This window comes from Oratosquilla oratoria, unplaced genomic scaffold (genome assembly GCF_046742065.1).
Source record: "Oratosquilla oratoria isolate Oo_2021 unplaced genomic scaffold, ASM4674206v1 SCAFFOLD89, whole genome shotgun sequence".
In the NCBI taxonomy this organism is placed as follows: Eukaryota; Metazoa; Arthropoda; class Malacostraca; order Stomatopoda; family Squillidae; genus Oratosquilla; species Oratosquilla oratoria.
This window is the reverse complement of record NW_027467753.1, coordinates 142,501-167,663: the sequence shown is the minus strand read 5'-3', so window position 1 is coordinate 167,663 and position 25,163 is coordinate 142,501. Positions and strand designations below refer to the sequence as shown.

Genomic DNA, 25,163 nt, shown 5'->3' with positions numbered 1-25,163 from the left:
AGAGAGAGGAGAGAGAGAGCAGAGAGAGAGAGAGACGCATACACACGGCGGCAGAAAATCAAAGTAATCCGTATTCTTGTTTGTGTGACTCTGGTTCGGAGTGGGGTCACTAAGGTCTCTCGTACTAAACTGACTGCATAATCTATGCAGTCAATACCTCGTATGAACACGCATCACGTGACTCACTACAAAGGCAGGGTCTGAACAAGAACAGGTCGATTCACTTCGGAAAGACACACTCACGATTTAACGTGGTAAAGACACCGAGGGAGAGGACGCATATACAATCAATCAACCAATCAATCAAATCAAGAGTCCCCTATCCGTAAGATGTCATACCGTTGGACTTTTCCCCCCAAAACGAACAAACTTGTTCTTGTTTAGACCTGGGCGTACCGAGCGTGTAGTCCAGGGTATGCGACACGAGCCCGCGGCTTCGTACGTCATCGGCAAAGAAGAACCAGCAGCAGCAGCAGCAGCAGCAACAGCAGCAGCAGCAGCAGCAGCAGCTGGCTGGAAAGCACGGGAAGGTTTCACAGCGCTGCGCCGCGCCGACACGACACGACTCGCCTTGATCTCTCTGACCTCGAGCATTACATAAATGAATAAATAAATACATAAGCAAGTAAACAAATAAACAAGTAACACAAACAAGCGAATAAATAACGAGTTATTGCCCATTAAATAACATAACAAAAAACTTACAATGTACATATTCTCACCAAAACAAGTTATCTAGAAAAACTTCGTGGTAAAAACAATTTCATCATGCCCTACACAAAAAAGTACTGCGTGGCTGTATTGACACTGCAATTGAAAAATTAATCTGTTTACAAAAAATTGTAGTATACATATAACTGAGGCTAGGATTACTGTAGTCGGAAAATTCAACATCTGACTTGTTTCTATGATCTGACCGGTGAATTTGTGTATCTACCGGGCAAAGTCCGGGGGAGGGGGGGGCCGTCCCACCTGCTCACTGCCACGCCCTCACAGTAAGCGACGCTGGTTTTGGAAGCCTTACGTGTGTTGATTTTGGCCTGATATAGATTCGAGTGATATATTCAAAGGCTTCATGAGTCTCTGTGACGTCATGTCGACCCCGTGGACATTTCACATAATCGCGAGTTTTTATGTTCTTGCTGAGTATGCTCTCTTTGCAACGCACTCGCAACGTATACATACAGCTCTAAAAATTAAATGTATTAGGCAATTTTTTAATGTCTTTGTCCTCGGGAGACAACTTTCAGTGTAAGTAGTGGTGGTGGTAGGGAGGGGGGAGACTAGACGAAACGGTCAGGAAAGTTCTAATTGCTCCGAAATTTCTCGGCACGACTCTACAGTATACAGCAGTCGGGACGAAACATAAGAACATAAGAATGAAGGAGACTGCAGGTGACCACAAGGCCTACACTAGGCAGCTCCGTATCCCTCACCACTTGTCATCCCCATCCATAAAGTTGTCTAATCGTTTCTTAAAACAACTGATAGTTTCAGCGCTTACTACATGGTTACTAAGTTTATTCCATTCGTCGACCACCCTATTAATAAACCAATTCTTGCCTATTTCCTTTTTAAATCTAAATTTGTCGAAAGTATCATTCCATTCCGCTTGATGCACAGTCAGCGACTAAAACGCGCTCATCTTGTGGCAGGGCTTGCAACCCAAAGAAGTGGGAGGTATGCTGATCAATGTCATTGGGCTCCGTCAGAGACAATTCGAGTCCACAAATCATCCATTCCTTTCAACTCCATTCCACTTTGCCGACTGTCTACTGTGGGATGGTATTGGTGGCAGTGATACCGCTGGTAATGATGATACTGGTGGTAATAATTGATAGTGGCTGTGATGATACTGTTCGTAATGACTGTTGTCGCCTCAGTTGCTGTGGTGGCAAGGAGCCGTGGGAATGCAAACAAACTCTAGTAGGTAACTGTACACAAACAATGACCAACAACAGAGACCTGACCAGGGGTGGGGAACCTTTTTGTGCATGAAGGCCACCTTATAGTCCCACATAGAGCCCGCACTGAACAAATTATTATTTTTTTCAATTATTTTATCCCTTTTATTATATTATAAGTTTCAGGTGTATAATGATTTCAGACTTAAAAAATATTCAAGGTCTTTAAAAAAAAAAATAATATGTATATCAAAGGCCGCAGAAGGCCACACTTGATGGCCCGGAAGGCCGCATGTGGCCTTAAGGCCGCAGGTTCCCCACCTCTGGACCAGACTCTCTCACCTTCACTGTGCAAATTCGACGACACGGTCGGACTGGCCAGCTTGCGACGGCTTAGGCTGCACCAGCTGCGCGCCACCCGGACGAAACAACCAAACAAGAGAAGACCAATCATGTCAACAAGACGACTGTGCCCATCCGCGAATGGCACAGCCAACGTCAAAACATGAAGACAAATGCCGACCAAGTCAAAACCGATCATGGCATCTCCAGATACTAAATGACGGCGGGGAAGTAAGACCTGATGGCGGTGGATGTGGTGGTGGATGTGGTGTTGGATGTGGTGGTGGATGTGGTGGATGTGGCGGTGGTGGTGGTGGATGTGGTGGTGTTGGTGGATGTGGTGGTGGGTGTGGTAGTGGAGACAAAGTACGAAACAAACTACAGTGGCTGTGTTACTTTTGAAAGTCAACACCGCTTAAACCGGCTGGCTGGCTGGCTGGCTGGCTCGTTCACGCCAACTTGACTAAGCGCGCGCCGTCGCATCAAGAACAGGAGACGTCACAATTCCCAATCCCTCGCCCAATTACTTAATCATCACTGCCACTCACTCCATCAGTCTTAATCCCGTGCCACCTCTCCATTAGTACCCACCTCCCACTAAAAAAAAAATATATATGTGTATGTATATATATATATATATATATATATATATATATATATATATATATATATATATACCACTATATATTGTATACAATAATAATAAAAATATTAATAATGATACAATTAACGTCATCCCATACGGGCCAGAGTCACGTAACATTTTTGTTTTCCCCACCGGGGATTTATTTCCACTCAAAGAAGAACACTACTCACCTATTAACTATAGCTATCTTTTCTTACCTTCCTCCTCTCTCCTATACCACCTTCATGAATCGAGGGAAACACTGGTTTTAGGCGACAAAATATATTTTACGCCACGTGCAACCGTAACATTGTGCTGGTACATTGTGACAAGTTGATTGAAGGTGGAAAAAGAAGTCACGGGTCTAGTTCCGATTTCCTGAGTTTATTTCTCTAAAGAAACAGAGTATAACCGGTCAGGAATAAACTCAGGAACTCGGAACTAGACCCGTGACTTCTTTTTCCACCGTAAAATTATAAATATATATATATATATATATATATATATATATATATATATATATAAAATATATATATATATATATATATATATATATATATATATATATATATATGCAGAAGAAATCACTTGAACGTGTGATTCAAATTATGCCGAAAAACCACAAGGCAAATAAGAAATGAAACCGAGCGCTTTCGTGTATTCAATAATTTTCAAGGTTTTCATCTTAAAAATGTCTGAATAGATGAAAGCGCTCGGTCTCATTTCTGTTATTTTCCTTGTGGTTTTTCGGCACACACACACACACACACATATATATATATATCTATATATATATATATATATATATATATAAATATATATAAAAGCTGGCACCAATGCTTGGTGGTATAATGGCCGATGACAGGTTGACTTCATCATTCCAAATCAGACATCAAGCACATCATCATCATGCCCGACTTCCAGAGCGTTCGCCAGGCGGGACTCGATTTTTACGGAACGCCCCCCACCCCCCTAGGCCGAGGGAATCTCGAAATGGTTCACAGATTCCCCTTTTGGATCCGGCGGGGGCTGTTCCCTTCAACTGAATAAAATCTGACATCATCTGGGACAAAAAAGTGCGATCAGAAAACCCAACAAGAATAACGTTCTTCTCTCTCCCTTTCAAAAAAAAAAAAAAATCCTGATGAACAACGACAAGAGGTGGATCAAGCGCGAAAGCGACGCGACGGCCACAGCAAGAGAACGAAGCCTGAGACGTGGAGGGATAACATAGGGAAGTTTGCAAGAGTAACGTAGCAGAGTTTGATACAGTTCTGTGAGCCAGGGAAAACTCTAGGGGAAGCCTTCTTTCAACAGTGGACTCGATGATGAGGATGATGATGATGACGACGATGATGATGATGATGATGATGATGATTATGATGATGATGACGATGATAATAACAATATTAGTAATAAGAATAATATAATAGAAAGACGAAAAGATGAAGAAGAAGAAGAAATAAGAAATGTAGAAGGACATGGAGAGAGATGTAGGTGGTACGCAAGAGGAAGAAAAAGAAGAGGAAGGAGAAGAGGAGGCTGCAGGAGATGATGGGAGGAGGGGGCTGCAGGGGATGATGGGAGGAGGAGGAGGAACGAAGAAGATGAAGAAGGAAGAGGAGGAGAAACAATGAAAGAAGAAATAGGAGGAGGAGGAGGAACAAAGAAGAAGGAAGAGAAAGGAGGAGGAGGAGGATGAGGAACAAAGAAGAAGAAGGAAGAGGAGGAACAAAGATGATGAAGGAGAACAAAAAACAAAAAACAAAACAAAAAAACAACGACGACGACGACGAAGGCCATTTACTGAGAGCATTGGTGCTTGCTTGTACACCTCTTTGCCTCCTGACCCAGTTGCGCCGCTCGAGAACCCGCGCCTGGTCGTCGCCGATGCGCGCCCTAGCCCGCGACATGGAGTGGACCGGCCAAAGAAAAAGAGAGGCACGATGTCTCCCGTTCATGCCCGTAACGAAAGCTTGCCAGAAACTCGTTCTTACCCAAGGTGAGCTAAATTTATGCCAGCCTAACCTAACTCAACGTAACCTACCTATCCCTCAAGTGTCTACGAGAAGAACTCGTCTACCTGCATCTCTACCGTGGCGCAATGGACAGCTGTCCCTGTGGTAGGAAGCACAGGGTCTCGATCAATAGATATTCCGTTCGACCTTGGGGTTTGGGGGGGGGGCACTCGACGTTATCATAAGCAGAAGAAAATATGTGAAGTAGCTACGTGCTGAACCCATCAAAACCTTCCTTTACCTTCCTTCAGCACACCGTCTCCAGCTTTCCACCGTGTCGCCCGTCTCTCGTCCCAAGCACTTATGATATCATTACTACTACCGGGTTATAACGTACACATTTCGTTGTGGCAAACGACGCGCCTACGGTTCGTTGCCGATGACCGTAACGAGACTATCACCACCACCACCACGCACCTCAGGTAACGAAGGATCGCCAATGGCTGGAGCAAGAGAACTCTTGATCCAATGACTATTTATGTAGTTCGATCTTGTGGTGTGCACAGTGCTTTCATCACTGGGAGAGCCTCAGGGAATACTTTTGGTGGCATCTCCTCTTCTGCCATACAGCCATAGAACTGAGGGTTTTTGTCCCAGGGCATTGCATATGAAAGGATGGTGTTGGACTGGCTTTGTTTTCGTGAGTGCTGTCGGCTTAAAGCAACAGACGAGTCTGACAAGCTCCAAACATCATATGTAGCTATTACGTATGAAGCTTCCCTACTGACACTTCCACGCGATGCGAGATCACGTCCCCTGAGCCACCTGGGGCTCTATCATCCCTTGGTGATGCAGGCAGGTAGGGACCGAGATATGGGCAGGCACCCTGCGAGTCGAATCGCCTCATCCCCTGGCAAGCACCGAAGCACCGGACCGTTTCGAGGTCGGTCTGGCTTCCAGTGCTGCACCAAGAAAGGAAATGGCGAAAGAGGCCACATTCGGGTCTTTATAAGAGGTCGTGGCAACCCAAATGACATTAAATACACTTAAGTGATTATCATCCATGACTATATACCAGGGGTTCCCACTTTATGAAGTTCCGTTTATTTAGCTCTTGGGGATCAGTCGTTCAACATCTACTTACTACTACAAGCTTTCGGCTTTGGGCTCCATTCAAAAAACATCACGCCCCCCCCCAACCCCCGGCCAGGGGTCCATGACCCCCCCCCCTTGTCGAAGACTAGTCTAATTGCATCGCCGGCTGTGCAACAGCAATGTATAAGCACGCACTATAATAACCTACGCCTTCATAATGCACAGACGAATCCATCGGGGTATATCACGTTCGCCCACTACCTGGGCAATAGCAAACCCCGCCACCTGGGCTCTTCACCCCATTTGGACATAACCAAGTAAACCAGGTTCAGTCACAAACTAGACAAGAAACAACGGGGTTAAACAAACAGGAAGGGGGGCGGTTTAACCATGAGGCGAGGAGGTAGATGCCACTCTACCACTCCCAAAGACAACGAAATGTTTTAGCTCCATAAACCGGGGGGTAATGGGGGAGGGAGGGGAGGGGAAGGGCGTGATTACGACCACCTTCACCACAAGATCGAGCCTCGCTACGGAGCCAAGAGTCTCCTGCCGCATTGCAGCTGTTGTCCATGATGGGTCTGGACGTTCCGGCGGCTCGGTGTGGGGTCTGGTGCCGCTGCCGGAACGAAGGAGGATCGTCTCGTTCCCGCTGCCCTTGACATTTCGCGCCTCCGCCTCCGCCTCCGTCGCCGCCGCCGCCACCTCTCGCTTGGCACTGGCAATCGCTGGGCGGGACGGGTCGGGTCCCCGCGCACACGCCGTGTGCAGGTAACGAAAACAAGACCCCGTCTTTCATTCATTCCTCCGGATATCTATCTTCACTATCACCCATTCATCCACCCACTTCTCCGTCCACCCATCCATTCATCCATCTTACTATCCTTTCTCTGCCCAACTATTCCCCAATCACACATCCGTTCATTCCTCTATCTATCCATCTATTCCACCATCTATCCATATATTAGGTCGCCCGAGTATCCATCCATATATTATATCGCCCGAGCATACATCCATATATTATATCGCCCGAACAGCCAAGTTCTCTTGGATTCATACTACTTAGGTTATATCTTAAAGAGTAAATTTCTCGTTTCAGTCATCTCGCCAATAGAGAAGTACAACAATCTGAATGAAAGTTCCTGAAAAAATATCATCACCGTCTGTCAAACTACAATGAATTTCCACTGTTGCAACTTTGCCAGAAGAAACAAAATTGTATCCCATCACTTTAAGACAGATCTTGAAAAATCCAGATGCATTCTCGAGAGAGAGAAAAAAAAAAAAAAAAAAAAAAAAATATTGAAAAATTCAGAAGACGATAGGCAGACCTAATTCAAAGTGGGGCGTTTATCTACTTAAATGGTTATCCATTTATTCACTAATTTATCTCCTTACGCATCTATATGATCAATTATTCATTCATTAATTATAGTGCGGAAGCAATGTTGAGTCACTGGCAATCAAGCCGGGGGATTTTTTTGTCACGATTTTCCGTGTAGGACGTACCTTGCTGACACCACCACCTGGCCTGGCCAGATGGTTCAATGCAACACAAAGGCGCTTGCACGCACGCACACACGCACGCACACACACACACACACACACACACACACACACACGCGATAAAAAATAATGGTTGCTGACAACAATAATAATAATAACATCACTTCACTATCACTTAATAGTTTGTCGCAAAACATCACCAGTCAGCACTTGAAAAGAGTTCAACAAGTCCACACGATTTTCATCCATTATCTGTTTTCCGTAAAACATATCCGATGGCGTGGTGGTCGGCCAGCCTGTGGGTGCCACATGGCCGCCGCAGCACTTAAAATCCTCTAAGGACACTCAGCGTCGCCGTCAGAGAAAAACAAAGCAACACGATCACGAGACCTCGAGAGCGCGCGGCCCGTGGCATCTATGCCATGCCCAACCTCGCGCCGTACTGACGGACGGAGCCACTGCGCGGCCAGAACGAGTGCCGAACGACCTCCCACGCCAACCCCCTCCCTCCCCTCCCCTCCCCCAGCCTCCTCCTCCTCCTCCCTTCAGCCTGACCCAACCACCACCACCATCAAACCAGTCAGTCAGGTGCAGCTCTGACGTATGACCATAGGATTCCCCCCACCCCCCTCCATCACATCAATCAGTCAATCAATACAAACGCCATGAAAGTGCATAGGCGCACTCACTCTCCTCCAGCCCTGACAGGTTCCCAGGCAGACTCCCGATCCATTTTAGTGTCTCTAAAGAACAGCAGAGATCGAATACCTAACACCCAATAAATTTTCTTTCTCAATGTCGTGGCGGTCTTTATATATCACACATACACACCTATGTGTATGTATAGATGCAAATATATATGTATAGTATACATATTTAGAAGTAGGTAGGAACACTCACCAAACGCGCAATGAAGGTGTGGAATGAACTTTTCAACAAGGCAATTGCAGATACTGTGATAGCATTCCAAGTTTTATATTTCATTTGGATGAACACCTGAACAAAATGCTTTAATACATGTCGTCAATTATTTACTTTGTTTTGCTTCTTTATTTGGCTTTTGGGTCGGTTTACTTTTTCTGTTTCTTTTCCGATTCCGACCTCTTATGGACCAAATTTGCTTGTCGGCAAGCTTTTTGTATTATAACTTATGCAAATGTGGAAATATACATGATATATATATATATATATATATATATATATATATATATATATTTTAACAACCATAATGCACTTTAATTCTAAGCCATCAAAGGCCAGCATGCTGAAATTGAAATGTGGTACTGCCCAGGACTCGAACCCGGCATCCTCATGACAAGTGCGACAGTGACTTTCCAACTAGGCTATCAAGAAAATCTCTCTTGATAGTCACTGTCGCACTTGTCATGAGGATGCCGGGTTCGAGTCCTGGGCAGTACCACATTTCAATTTCAGCATGCTGGCCTTTGATGGCTTAGAATCAAAGTGCATTATGGTTGTTAAAATTTATCTCTAATAACTGGGACCCATTCAGTGTTGTATATATATATATATATATATATATATATATATATATATATATATATATATATATATATATAAATATATTCGCACACACACAGTCACACACACATAAGTTTACATAACTCGGGGGTGGACAAATATGTGCCACGAGATAGTGGAAGGAAAACTCGGTTAAAAGACTGAATTAACAAAACGTCTGTGATAGCCAAGGAATCCAGACATGTAACATGAAAAACGCAGAGAGAACACTACGGAATGATACAGAGAGCAGAAGTGACTACACGTGAATCCGTGATGAGGAAGAGAAGAACTTTGAAAAGGATATCATTGACAAATGCAAAGGTGAACCTATTCTTCAGGTTTGCCAATGGTAAGCTGAGACGTAGGGAAGGAATCTCTAAATTGACAGATGGAAAATTATATGAATAAGTATCAACACAGGCTGAAATAATAAACAAAAATTCCCAAAGTAAATGACTATCATAATCTAATCATGTGAACATTGAAGGACGGGATGGTATCACAAGACTGGAAAAGACCTAATACAGTACCATTTCATTAAGGAGGAAGTAAAGAGAAAACACTGAACTACAGTATAAAAGATGGATGGATTAAATATCTTGAAAATCTTGATGTTTTAGCGTTGAATGATTATGTATCAAATCTACTCAATTTCTACTTGGGAATGGCCGTGTTGCAAGAGCGATAAGTGTTGGGTGGACTGTGTCTACTTAGATCTGGTGAATGCACTCGATAAACTACCTCATAATAGACTTTTGTGGAACTACGAACATCTGGAATTCTTAGAGGTAAGCTCCTTGAATAGATAAAGAATTTCCTGAAAAACCGGTCCATGAGAACTGACTGTTGTGGAAGATAAAATGTCAGAGCAGAGTGAACGCCTGAGTCCTTCAGGGGTCTGTCGTGGCACCTGAAATGCTCTCGCTATGTGTAAACCACACGATGGATGGCATAACAAGTTACGCAAACATATTTACAGGTTATGCAAAGACCACGAGAAGAATGAAAAATATAGAAGACTGCAAAATGTCACAAGATGTTAAGAATATACACGATGTACGAAGTTACGCTGAAACGTTTGCAGATGATGCAATAGTTACGAGAAGAATGAGAAATAAAATGGAGTGTATATTGTTTCAACACCTCAATAACATATATACACGCAGCCAACTCTGAAAACAGAACTTTAATGACAAAAACGCAGTGTTGGTAATGGGTGAACGCTCACAAAACACTAATGAATTTCTTAGTAGGAGGAAACTGTTATTTGAAAAAAGAGAAAGATCTGGCAATTATGATTGCAGGGAACTCATCACCTAAAAAACATCAGCAAAATAGTGGGTGAAACATACTGACTATTGACGAACATAAAAGTGGCTTTCCATTACATGAACGAGGAAAATAAAATCATAGAATGCTTGATCCGTCCAAGATTGAAGGAATGGAAAGAGCAGCGAAGAAATTGCTTCCTAGCTTTATAGAAAAAAAGTACGGAGATGAACTGAAAGCAATGGGCCTACCGTCTTTAGAAGAGAGAACAGCTTACAGAGGCAACTAGACAGTAGTATTCAGGACATTAAAGGAAACAGATGAAACTGGAAAAGGTGATCTCATGGTCTAGGTCGAGAGTCGCGAGGTTAAAAAAAAAAAAAAAAAAAAAAAAAAAAAAAAAAAAAAAAAAAAAAAAAAAAAAAAAAAAAAAAAAAAAAAAAAAAAACTAAGAAGCTAATACTTCCCAAGCTATATCTAAAATACAAGCGATTTCAAAGCTAGTTATAATGGTTGGAGAAAAAGACAAGATCTCTCTAGTTTAGTTCCTTTACTGTATATTGAAATTAAGTAAACAGGGTTAGGTAAATCTACAAAAAAAAAAAAAAAAAAAAAAAAAAAAAAATACAACTGACACCACACGAGAGGGTAAATTGGGCTATACTGTCTGGTTTGGCCCATGTAGGCCCATTATGTTCCTGCCAAAGCGCTGATCTTTATGGTGGTGACCTCCAATGACCCTCGATTAACCCCAAGTGATCAGTGACTATACGCTGGCCCCAGTCCCCAGTCACCCCGGTTGTTACCGTGATCCCCTATGGTCCTTGCCCGTGGGAAGGGTGAAGGGCAGGGAACCCCTGGCACGCGTGCCAAGCATGGCACTTAGCTGAGTTGTCCTGCCATGCCAGGTGGTTTGGAAAAAAACAAAAAAAACGTTGTTTCAAATGAACAAAATATGAAGATTACAAACTAAAATCAAAGCGTCTAATATTAAATATCCATTTGCATTGCTTTTTTTTCTTGTATGACCATAACATGTATACTGCAGGGTTCTGCAAATAAAAGACACTACAAAATTGTGTTCAAAAGGTTGCTGAGCCCTCGACTAGGAACTTCGTAGTTCCCCCTACCTCCTTCCTCTCTCTCTCTCTCTCTCTTTCTCTCGAAAGGAAGAAGAGCCAAATGAAGGATATATTCGGCTGAGACGGCCATTCCTCAGAGTTTTAATTTTTTTAAATAAAAGCAAAACAGAACTTAGTGCTTCTTAATTTCTACCCAGCGCTGTATCCCAATCAAACAAGCTACACTAACCAGCGTGTAAGAATACTACACACACACACACACACACACACACACACACACACACAAGAGTAGTGGACGTACTCAATAAGAAAGGTATACCAATAAAGAACAGAAGAAAGTAAAAGGTCGTAAATAAATAAATATAAAAATAAATATATAAACGAGTAAATAACAATTAATAAAGTGGAATAAATGAAAGATAAATATATAAGGAATAATAAGTATATCTTTCCATACACGTGAAACTATATGGAAGAAGAAACAGTGATAACACAGCATAAGAGAATTCAAATACAAGTATCACTTTTCGAATATAGTCCTTGTCCAGTATATCACAATTCGATAAATATACTCACACACATATTATCACAAAGACTGACGTACTTAAGTGTCATTTGACGATATGGATGTAAAAATGAAGAATTGAGAGAGAATGTTGTATCCCATTTGAGGGCACGCGGTGGTGGTGTGACCTCGCGCTTATAAAAGCTAAACAGAATACGAAGAACAGCAAGCAAATTGATTCCTGCCTTGACAGCAAACCGAATAAGAGGAAAGATTACAAATGCATTCATTAGGAAATAAGAAGAGAAAAGGTTGAGATTAATAGACAAAATAAAAGATCAAATACCAATGAATCTCGTTGTTGTTTTTTCTTTAACCGCATTGTAAATGTTTGGTACACATTACCTGTTTTTATTGCGAGTTCAAATACAATTGACACATGAAAAATGCCTACAGGAATTGTATGGAGTCCAACCCCAACTTAGCATATTTCTCAGCATCGTGAGCTTATAGGCTTGAGTTAAGTTGGAGGTTCTTAACGGTTTCCACCGTTTAGACCTCTTTCCATTCGCAAACAGTCCTGTACGGACTAAAGGCCTGTTACTGTTTGCATTTCCTCTGAATTTTGTGAAAACAAGACGGACAAAATATCTTAGTTTCGGATGGGAGAGCGACACGACGTCGTAGGAAGAAAAAAAAAAAAAAAAAAAAAAAAAAAAAAAAAAAAAAAAAAAAAAAAAAAAAAATAAAAAAAAAAAAAAAAAAAAAAAAAACTACGCGCCTGAGAGATATACAAAAAAGCATAAAAAAGGGAACAACCCTCCACACTATACTCGTACCTGTGTGATTCCAGTTTCCCATGGCGTCGTTGTCGTCTCAAGTACAGAATCGCAAGTGAATCACCGAGAACGAAATACAAATCCATCTGTCCTGCGTGGAGACGTTGGCCTCGGCAGAAGCTCTCTCTCTCTCTCCTCGAGCGTCATCGCCCCAAGGATGACTCATTACAAAGGAAATCCGAGAGGAGGTTTCCAAGAACGACAAGACAATGACAACTCGTTCGCTCGCTCGCTCGTTCACGAGTCACGGGTCACGAGCCACCTGCACAGGAGAGCAGCTAGACGGGTGACCGAGCGAGTGATCGAGCGAGCGACCACCTGTCGCAACGCAAACCAGGACTCCGTGAGTCACCGTCCACCGGTTCATCCACCACTCCATCAGATTCCGGAAGTGGTCAAAACACATCATTCGGTGTACGTCAAATATAACCCACAGAATATATATATATATATATATATATATATATATATATATATCATATATATGTACATACATATACATACACATGCACACACACACACACATATATACTCGAATTCTACAACACAGTTATCTCGAATTATGACAAAAGAAACAATATAGATTTAATATATCTAGACTTTGCAAAAGCTTTTGATACCGTCTCCCACGAACGAATACTTACTAAATTAGCTTCACACGGAATAAGTGGAAGCCTATTTGGTTGGACTAGTAATTGATTGAATGATCAAAAACAGAGAGTTGTTTTAAATGGAAAAACTTCTAGATGGAAAAGTGTTGCAAGTGGAGTTCCTCAGGGTTCCGTTCTTGGGCCACTTCTATTCATAGTATATATAAATGATATAGACCATGGACTAAAATCTACTGTTTCCAAATTTGCTGATGATACAAAACTGTGCGGAGTGGCAAATGATCACTCAAACCAATTAGATATTCAAGAAGATTTAGATCAATTACAGCAATGGTCTGAAAAGTGGCTAATGAAATTTAACACAAGTAAATGCAAGGTAATGCACATAGGTAAAAATAAGAGTAAGTACGATTACAAGTTATTTGGAAATTCGTTAACAAAAGTGGATAGTGAAAAAGATCTCGGCGTAATTATCAGTAACGACCTCAAATCATCCAAGCAATGTATTTCAGCCTCTGAGAAAGCAAATAAGATTCTGGGACTGATTGCGCGATCTTTTGATTTCAAAAGTCCATCACTCATTAACAAGCTATATAAATCTTTAGTTCGTCCACATTTGGAATATGCTGTTTCCGTATGGTCACCGAATCTCATTAAAGACATTGACAGACTGGAAAAAGTACAACGGCGAGCCACAAAACTGATTCCAAATATCAAAAATAAATCATACGAAAATCGACTAAAGCACATGAATCTGTTTTCCCTAAAAAAGCGTAGACTCAGAGGTGACTTGATACAGGTCTTTAAGATTTTAAAGGGAATTGACAACATCAAAAGTGACAAAATTTTCACATTGAATGAGAATCAGACAAGAAACAATGGTCTCAAACTGTCCGGAAATAGATTCAATTTGGAAGTAGGTAGAAACAACTTTGCCAACCGTGTAGTTAATGAATGGAATAAACTTCCTGCACAGGTAGTGCAATGTAGTTGAGTTCGAAGCTTTAAGAATCATTTAGATAAATACCTAAGTAAGATGCTGTAATGATTATAATTTATCTTATATTATTTGTTTTTGTTTTATCATTTGTCTGTCTGATTTTCATTTATTATTAGTTATATGTCAATTTATTATTTACTATTTACCTGTTTGTTTATTATTTTAACTATACCTATGCAGTTATTTATGTATTTTATTTGTTATTTAAATTATTATATTTTTTATTTATCATTTTATTGTTAATAATTTTTTTTTTTTTTTTTTTTTTTTATCCGACCTAGATATGGATCAAAAGGTCTCCTGTCGGCATGCTCCGCCTTTGTAATCCTTTGTAATATATATATATATATATATAAATATATACATATATGTATATATATATATGTGTGTGTGTGTGTGTGTGTGTGTGTATGTACTGTATGTATGTATTATGTATGTATGTAAAATTGCGCGTTTCTCTTCATATGCACGAATTCCTACAGCATCCATAAAAGTTAAGGCTGGAACCATTTTTTGCACTCCCTCCCCTCCCACTTCAGAGTCGACAAAGAACTCTCTACAGGATTACGCACTATCGCTTCCCCATACCTACCTAATTCAGCTACATCGACTCTCCCTTCTACCAATGTTTTCTCTCCAGCCGCGCGAGCTCGTTACGAAAGCCACACTCCACACACTTACGTCATCCAACTCATCTCAAAATTTCTTTCCTTCCCGTCTTCTCTTTGCTCTCCTCTTTCGTTCCTCAACCGTTCTCCAGTCCTGCACGAAGTCCTGCATCCTTCATTCTTATGCCCTTCCTTACCATGTACTCCTCCTCCTTTGCATTACCCGGGCATTCAAACACTGAATTGAGATTGACAATGTGCCCCATGGACGGCCTGGCCGCTTTCTATCTCTGCCCCGTATAGATCACCCAATGCGCACATTTGGTACTGTCACTGGTTCAGCAGACCTTGATGACACATTTACGACATAGAGTCAGGCACCATTCTTTTATGGTTTGAAAGTCACTACTCAGAGAAGAATGCTTACATTTTTTTTTTCTGTCATTTCTCTTGCCTCTACTCTCCCCAGAAGCGCTGGGAAATTACCAACTACACAAGCAAGGTTTGAGACGAACTGTGCTCTTCTGATTTCTGATGTTGAACTTGAATACATTTCGATATTCTGTGACGGTGTCTTTCACTGTCCTCTACAACCCTGTGGACAGTCTTATTTTTCAGTTTTACCTTTTTTTCCATCATCAAAATATTCCTTTTCCCAATTATTGCTCCCTTTTTACTTACATTTCAAACAATTTAACAGATTCTTGTTCCTCACTCCTCACATCACTTTATCCATTTCATACCTTTTAAATCTGCCTCATACTACTTGTATCTGATATATATATATATGTATATGTGTGTATTTACCTAGTTTACCTAATTGTGTTTTGCGGGAAAGGGAGCTACGCTCGTGGTGTCCCGCCTTTGTATCTCGCAGTGTCTAGTTTACTCTTAAATTCATGAATGGTTTTTGCGCACACTATTTCATTGTCCAGTTTGTTCCAAGTGTGTGTGTGCGTGCGTGCGTGCGTGTGTGTGTGTGTATGTGTGTGTGTGTGAGTGTGTGTGTGTGTGAAAACGCTTTGATTTTGACATGGGGGATGGCCAAGTCAAAGCATGCATCCTCCACCCTATACCTATCCAACAACCCATTCACTGTTCCTCTCATCTTAGCACCTCGAGGGTTAAGGAGTCCTCCCTGCCCCCCGCCACACGGATCAAGTCGGGGGGTGGCAATGGAGCACAACTCCGCAATTCCACCACAACAGCAGAATCCGACAGTTGGAACTGATTTATGCCCACCGCTTCATAATATGGCAAACCTCCCTTCATTTACTCAAGAATTACACAAAGCAGAGAATATTCCTTCGTGCCGCGCCATTTCCACATCCATTTGCAATTACTTTCCATTCACTCCTATCTTTTGCTCACTCTCTTGCTCTACAGACAATCCTCTTACGTCTAATAACCCCTTCACCCCGTCACCCACCCCAATCTTGGTCCTTCTCCGAAGTTCCATCCATTTCCGCTTTCCATATTTCCGCTAGTTTTTCTTGACTCATTCTTTCCATATGTCTATGCATAAACTATACCAACAATCTTTCATTAACCTTAACTCCTAATTCTCTTTCCAGGCGACAGAAACCCCAGCATGGGCACCTAATCTTAGTGAGACACACCTCAACACCCTTCAGCCTTAAAAACAATGACAGGCTGCACATATACAACACCTACAGACCATCTGCACTATGAAACAAAAGTCCTCAAAGTCAAAGATCACCTTGACATGAGAGGCACACAAACACTTGCCGCAGCCTCCACAAACACAGCACACCCGCTACACTACATAACAAAACATCCACACACACCAACATGAAAAAACACCCAAATATTTATATCACGCACAAATACTCTTCTCTTCGTCCAAAACCACCAAATATCAGCCTGCGGAAACATATTCATAATCACATCACTCACTGCTCCATTAACACACTAAAAGACAACACATTGATGCATGCCAGACCCCCTGATATCCACCCCTCTGAATCCTCTCTCCCACGAAAAGACAAGAGTCCACCTGGCCAGATTGTGATGCGGCTACCACCAAGTCCTTCTAAACTACCAGAAAAGACTGGATGACTACATTGTGGACAAATGCCCAGGATGTAACACTTCACCCCATACCATTCAACACATCATGGAAGACTGCAATGTACACAATCACGCACGCAAACAACACAACATACATTCCATAAAGGATTTGTGGGAAACCCCGTTTCGGCCGTGGCATTCCTTGGGGAGACGGGACTGCTCGGACAGACAGTCTAGGGAACAACAACAACTCTCTTTCTAACCCCATTCTTTGCCTTATGTCTATGTTTCTCACTCTATCCATCCCCGTAACACCTATCGTAGTTCTTAAACATTCCACCTCAAACACGCTTAGGTTCTTCCTTTCTGAATTCTCCAAATTCGAAGTGTGTTCCATACAGTGCCGAGGGCATAATCACTCCTTCCTCAACTCTTCTCTCAGCATCCATCCCCCAGGTACTTATTCCTCGTGACATTTTTTATTCCATCCAGACATTTACTTGTTTCCCTTCCTCTACGATTCACCCCCAACCATACTTCTCTATTGTCTGCGACGTATAACCCCAAATACTTAAATCCTGTACTCCCTTCGGCCTCTTAGGCCGGCCACACACGTGCAGTTTAAACTGACAGTTACAACTGTTCAGTTATAACTGTCAGTTTAAACTGCACGTGTGTGGCCGGCCTTACCCACTCACCACCAACACAACAATCATCACTCCTTGTACAACCCGTCACCTTATTTTTGCCCACATTAATTTTCAGGTTCTCCCTTTCAGAGACCATACCAAAACCCACCACTAATCGGTTTAGTTTTATTTCCGACCAGACTTCAAGTAGTGTCACCCACACAAAACACCTGATTCACCTCACACTTCTACTATTACTCACCAACTCATAATCCCTGCCTAGCACCCTCCCTCGTGTCTACTTTCCACCCCATCCCACCTATACACACGTTAAACAACCATGGTAATACATTTTAACAACCACAATGCACTTTAATTCTAAGCCATCAAAGGCCAGCATGCTGAAATTGAAATGTGGTACTGCCCAGGACTCGAACCCGGCATCCTCATGACAAGTGCGACAGTGACTTTCCAACTAGGCCTTTGATGGCTTAGAATTAAAGTGCATTGTGGTTGTTAAAACGTATCTCTAATCACTGGGACCCATTCAGTGTTGTACAAACCATGGTAATATTATTGATTTTACACAGCTTGGCGCAGTTCCACTTTCAACTCAAACCGTTCTTTTTCTATTCCCTATCTTCATAAAAGTTCTACTTCGCACGTAAAAGCCTCTGACTGCCCTCAACAGGCTTCCCCTTAAACACACCCCATAAATCCTCTCTGTTAACTCTGTCATACGCCTTCTCCAAATGTAGGAAAACGCCAAACTCTTCACATATCTATATTACAATTGTTTGTCCATGCCTACTCTTTCTTCCCTAAGCACAAAAGGTTTTTCCAAAGTTACTTCTAGTCTTCTTCGTTAACACCTATACACCTTAGCGACTACACAGGTTGATCCCTCTAAAACCATTACATTCATGTCTGGGTCCCACGACATTCTTATCTAATACCATCAATCAGCTAAGAAGATTTTTTTTTCTAGTGGACTAAACAAACCAGAAAATCAGGCACAAAAACATGAAAATATCATGAAAATTTCATTAATGTCATTCCCATTCTTAGGAAAAAAAAAAAAAAAAAAAAAAAAAAAAAAAAAAAATCCAAGATACGTTTAAATATGATCACACGGTTGAAAACACCTCATTAAAAACAGTCCCTCTCCCAGCAATTCAGGTGTGATTGTTTTCAATGTTCCTGTAAAAACTGTGACATCTTCTACATCGGCCAGTGAGGGAAAGAAATTAAAACGCAAATACAGCGCTAAGACAGCACAGTCAAACAATGGTCTTTTCAATACAAATCCATTCACAACCATCACATTAATTAGGATGGTTCCAAGATTTTAGCAAAATCTAAAAAATTCTTAGAAAGAAATATAATTAAATCGTGCCTAATTTCTGGCACATATAACAAAAATATGAATCTAAGTTATGGTCATTTTCAATGTGACAAAATGATCAGAGAATTAGTCGTGTGACAATTCACCCCCAAGACTGATTATATATATATATATATATATATATATATATACATATATATATATATATATATATATATATATATATATTATCTCTCTTGATAGCGTAGTTGGTAAGTTACTACGGCACTTGTCATATGATTGCTGGGTTCGAGTCCTTGGCAGTACCGCATTTCAATTTCTGCATGTGGCCTCCATTGGGTCTCCCGATGTTGATGGCTTAGAATTAAAGTGCATTGTGGTTGTTAAAATGTATCTCTAATCACTGGGACCCATTCAGTGTTGTACAAATACATACATATATAGTACGTTAATTATATAATTGTCCGGGACAACGAGGCACGAGGAGAGGTGGTGGCTAAGCCTGGTAACATTTATTTACATCTCTTGTTCTTGTGTTGATGTTTGTATATAATGCTGCTGTAATCTCTATTTTGTGTACTTTGTCTAGAGATGTAATACACGAAAGATCTTACAGTCTGCTATTTAATTCTCTCCAGTAGTTCGTCTTGCATTGTTTCCCACGGTGAAGTGAGGTTCCTGCACACACACACACACACACACACACATATATATATAATATATATATATATATATATATATATATACATATACATATATATACACATATATATATGACACACAGGAACCCACAGTCGGAGAAAGAATAAACTTCGAATAAAGAATAATCCTATATTTCGGCTATCAACTGTAGCCCTCTTCAGGAAAGTACATAAGATAGAGAACAGAGGGGACTTATAAACTACAGTAAGAAGAGATGTGGACAGTTGACCTCACTCAGGCGCGGGGCAAACTGGGGTGGCGGAGGAGGGAGGGGGTGAGGAGAGGGGAGGATGTAACGTCCGCACCAGCTTACTTACTGCTGCGAGTGAGATGATGTCAGGTGTCCACTGCCCTTTAGAAATATTAATATTAGGGCATTCCTCAATTAATGCTGATTCGACTATTTTCCTCCTGAAACCACAGTGGGACTTGAACACTAATCTGGCCTTACCCCAGTCGAAAGAATGATTCTTATTTTTGACATGAAGAAATACAGCCGAATTTTCTTACAAAGGATTACAAAGGCGGAGCATGCCGACAGGAGACCTTTTGATCCATATCTAGGTCGGATGCGAAAAAAAAATCATATTAATAATAAAATAATAAATAAAAACTATGATAATGTAAATAACAAATAAAATACATAAATAAATGCATAGGTATAGTTAAATAATAAACAAACAGGTAAATAGTAAATAATAATAAATTGACATATAACTAATAATAAATGAAAATCAGACAGACAAATGATAACAAAACAAAAACAAATAATATAAGATATATCATAATCATTACAGCATCTTACTTAGGTATTTATCTAAATGATTCTTAAAGCTTTGAACTGAACTACATTGCACTACCTGTGCAGGAAGTTTATTCCATTCATTAACTACACGGTTGGCAAAGTTGTTTCTACCTACTTCCAAATTGAATCTATTTCCGGACAGTTTGAGACCATTGTTTCTTGTCTGATTCTCATTCAATGTAAAATTTTTGTCACTTTTGATGTTGTCAATTCCCTTTAAAATTTTAAAGACCTGTATCAAGTCACCTCTGAGTCTACGCTTTTTTTCTTGCCCATACCTAATTGACCTTTTATGTTCTGCCAATCTAGTGTTCAAGTCTCTCCCGGTTTGACCCAAGTAAACCAAATCACAATCTTTGCAGGGCAAACAATAAACACCAGGTGACTCAACTTCCTTCGGTTTTTGTTCAACGTTCACAATTTGCTTACGCACGGTGTTAGGATAGTGATAGGCAATAGTGAGACGTTCATGTGGAAACAATTTAGTAGAAGAACTGATGGTATTATTGAATGGAATTTTTAAAATGTCCTTAAAGGAGCGGTGAAAACTTGAGGGGACGGAAGTTTTAAAATGGTTGGCCCTAGCCTTACTGAGGGCTTGGTCCAGAAACCAAGGTGGATAAGCCAACTTCTCAAGTTGACATTTGATCACCTCAATCTCATGGTCCAGAAATTGAGGACTGCAAATCCTGAAAGCCCTTAAGAAAAGGCCAGAGGCAACACTTTTCTTAACATTATCAGGGTGATTGCTAAAAAAGTGGAGATAACTGCCTGAATGGGTGGGCTTACGGTATACTGTAAAGAATAAATTATCATCAGTTCTTCTTAACTGATGATAATAGTTTTATATATATATATAATATATATATATATATATATATATATATCCGATCATTTTTATGACAGTCGCATGCAGGATTCGAACCCACTGCTTTCGGCCACCGGTAAGATCACCTTCACAGAGCCTTAACCCGAAAGCAGTGGGTTCGAATCCTGCATGCGATTGTCATAAAAATTATCGGATTGATGTCGCTGTTACTAGCGAATTTCTCTCATAAATACATATATATATATATATATAAATATATATATATATATATATATATATATATATAACAACACAATGTGCCCGTCAAGTTCCCACTACCTCCCCTCTTTTTCTTTTTTTCTCTTATATATCTCCCTATTTTCTTCCGTGTCATTATCATTCTCCTTTTCTCTCGATACATCATCCAACCTTCTAGCTTTCGTCATTTGGGGCATAGTTTCCTGCTCCATCCGAAGTCACGCCCATCCCTCCACATGTGAACACCGTCGCCTATTCTATCCATTACTTTTCCAATTAGTATACAACACCTCATAATATTATCTCTCCCTCTTTCTATCTCCCGCCTTTATATCCGCTCTCTCATGAAACCGAAAGGTATTCCAGCTTTCGAATTACATCAAGTCTTACTTGTAACCTTCTCCTCCAAATTAGGATTTAGCTATTTTTCCATAAAAAAATTATCTGCTGGTTGAAATCCTTCTACAGTTCGCCCTACTGATTCACAATGATTTCGCCAGGAGTCTGTCATGATACATAAATATACCAAAGGTTTTTTCCCCCTACACGGGGGGTAGCCAAAAAGAAAAAGGCATAGAAACCGCTCCCACCCATTCCATTTCCTATATATTCCACTCCCCTCCACCCTCCTCCCTCCCTCTCATCTTGGCACCTCGTGGATGACGGGTCATCCCTGCATCCTGCCATGATATAATGAAAAAAGAAGGTCCACTCTACTCTTGGGTGTTAATCCACTGCGGGCGCTTTGGTCACTTTCCATTTCCCCCAATTTCCGCTTCGTCCAACTGCATTTCACCAAACTCCCTTGGGTACTTTGCTAAGTCCCCTGTGCTTAGGTTAGGTTAGCTCGGGTTAAGTAGTTTGGTGAGATGGAAATGTGGCTAAACAATTTGGTCCCATGGGTCAAGGGTACTGCAACTGCAGCACAACGGATGTGAGTAGTAAAGTCGTTTAAGAGTCGTGGACGGCTAACAGCTAGGCAGCTAAATATCACACACCTTTGCGAAGTGTCCGGTCCAGTCACTTTGCGTTCTGTTCCTGATGGACAGTAAGTTTCGTTCACTGCACCAGAAAAAGAAAAGAAAAGAATACATATCGGTCTAATTTTCAGGTGACGAAACTTACTGCCGGTCAATAACAGAATACATAAGTGTTTGGGCCTGACATTTTGCAGGCAAGTTTTTAGTTGTCAGACTTATCTTTTTCAGTAATCATCCAACTACGTAGCCGCTGGTATACGCTAGGTATCTTCTTTACACGTATCTCCCTTTCTTCTTCTCCTTCAGACATCCTCACAATTTTCTTATACTCTTCCTGGTACATGTGAGTGTTGTGTGAAGACCAGAGCGAAATCTGCGTATGTGTAGCCTATCTGTTCTGCTTAAGAGAATCTTTGGTTCTTATCTTGGGTGGAAGACCTCTGGCACCCCGTGAGGACGATCGGTTTCCCCCATTGCTCACAACGTCACAACTCAGCGATAGCGACGACAGATCAACAACACCGGTACATCATAACACCAGTATCAATGGAAAAGGTCAAAGCCAATTCATCTTTCATGCATGAACAGTCTACTAGCAGAATGACACTTTGAGGACCTGTCCCAAAGCCTGTAATCATAACATACATACGTAATGACTCCGTACACACAAGCAGGATCACGCAGGAGTTCATGAAACTCACCTCATCTGAGGGGTCCATTGGGTGCAAGGGTCTCACGAAGTCTGGAACGGTCGTAGTTATGGGCGGATCACTGGGCGGAGGCGGAGGCGGCGGCGGATTGCCTGTTCGGACGGTGCCACCAGGGCATGGTTCGCCAGGACCTCCTACCTCGTCCCGAACCTGGTCCTGATGCTGTAGGCGCTGGCTCGCAGCCACATCAACCCCATCCTAAACACCAGCGTCATGTACAATGCCAGAGGATCCTTTGAATCAGCCCTCTCTCTCTCTCTCACACACACACACACACACACACACACACACACACACACACACACACAAGGAGGGGTTACTGGTGCCGCTGACGAGCCAGGACGATGATGACGATCTCGGATCCTTTTTCAAGAGGGCCTGAGGACCATCGCCCCGTTAAGAGCAACGGCGTTCTTGGCCCAAAGACCTACTACGTCACTAGTCGAGGAGCACTGACGGCAGATCACACACAAAACTTGGGGCTTCCGCCGCGCGTTCACGAGGTACCCGGGCACCAGTGCCAGTCCAACTGTTCGTGCGGTGCTTTGGAGCTTCTGAGCGCCTCAGTCGGGTCGACTAGCTACGCGCACGGACGACACGCACTAGGGAATACACCGGATGAGGGAGGAGAGACGGGAAGGCGGTGAAGGACGATGATTTGAGGGTGAAGTACGTTGGGAAAAAGAAAAGAAAATCGGGATACGACGTACAATTAGATTCATCATGAGCGACAGCAAATAAACATGATTGCATATAATTTCGTAATCAGCTATTTGTCAAAGACGTTATACTACGACTTGTACGAATATAATAATGTTTATCAGTGTGAACAGGCGCGCGCTCGTGTGTGTGTGTGTGTGTTTGTACAATTGTAATATAGGGTAAGGGTTAACTCATGTAGCCTCGTCTCTGTACTTTGCTTTGAATTCATTTATGTTTGACTGTAAATTCACTGTTTCTTCTTCCCTTTCCTTCCACGAGCCAATGCATCTACGGGAAGGCGGTTTCTTGGTATCTTTCAAGCTATATGTTATCCCTTTCAATGTCCTATGGTCATTCATGTCCAACAATAAGTCTTCTCTGTCAATTATTCACACTCCTTTCACCGTTCTGAACAATGTTATCATTTCATTTCTTTCTCTTACATCGTCTAATGCTGCCAATGCCAGTTACTAGACTCAAACTTTCTTCGTATGTTTTGTCAACAAGGCTGGCAACCATTCTGGCTGCTCTTCTGACATTTTTAATTTATTTTATTTTATTTTTGAGACCACACCATTGTACAACATTGTGTGTGTGTGTGTGTGTGTGTGTGTGTGTGTGTGTGTGTGTGTGTGTGCGTGTGTGTATGTGTATATATTATCAGGACGCAAACGTACGCACACACACATACACGCACACGTATATGCACAAGTGCGCGCGCGCGCGCACACACACACATGGTCCTGTGATACGGATAAAAGAGGGAATCATCTGTCTCCCGCCCGTTATCTAAACTGTCAACATCCTCACATCCCACTGGCGGCGCTGACCCGATAGGTTGACACTCAGTCCCTGGAATGGGGCCAAGAACTCCCTCCACCAAATTCAACTGTAATTTCCTCTTTAATGGTAATTGACAACTGGTCCCGTCCCCTAAGTACTGCAAGGCGGTGGCACAAAAACATTCACACACTAATGCAATACAGACAACGTTTCTTCCCAGAGAGATCGATGTGTGATGCTTTTGGGGACAATCACCACACCATCATCACACCATGTGGAGGTTCACGTCTGTCAAACTCGAGGATCTGTGTGTGTGTGTGTGTGTGTGTGTGTGTGTGTGTGTGTGTGTGTGTGTGTGTGTGTGTGTGTGCCCGCGCGCGACCAAGGTTCGATTTCCGGCCACGGACGCCAAGTACTTATTAACTATGACACTGTGTTTGTGTATGTATGTTCTTAACTATGACCCTATTAACTATGACACTGTGTTTGTGTATGTATGTTCTTAACTATGACACTGTGGGTGTGTATGTATGTTCGTTTTA

General features: G+C 41.7%; 1 protein-coding gene across 1 annotated transcript in view; it reads right to left on the bottom strand.

Annotated features, from left to right (window-relative positions):
• Positions 1-324: 324 nt before the first annotated feature.
• Positions 325-25,163, bottom strand: part of LOC143024082 (uncharacterized) — a 166,607-nt gene continuing 141,768 nt past the window's right edge. The window contains exon 14 of the mRNA XM_076182828.1: positions 325-585. Within this exon, the coding sequence (XP_076038943.1) occupies positions 334-585 (252 nt within the window). The 3' untranslated portion in view covers positions 325-333. The remainder of the gene's footprint in view (positions 586-25,163) is intronic.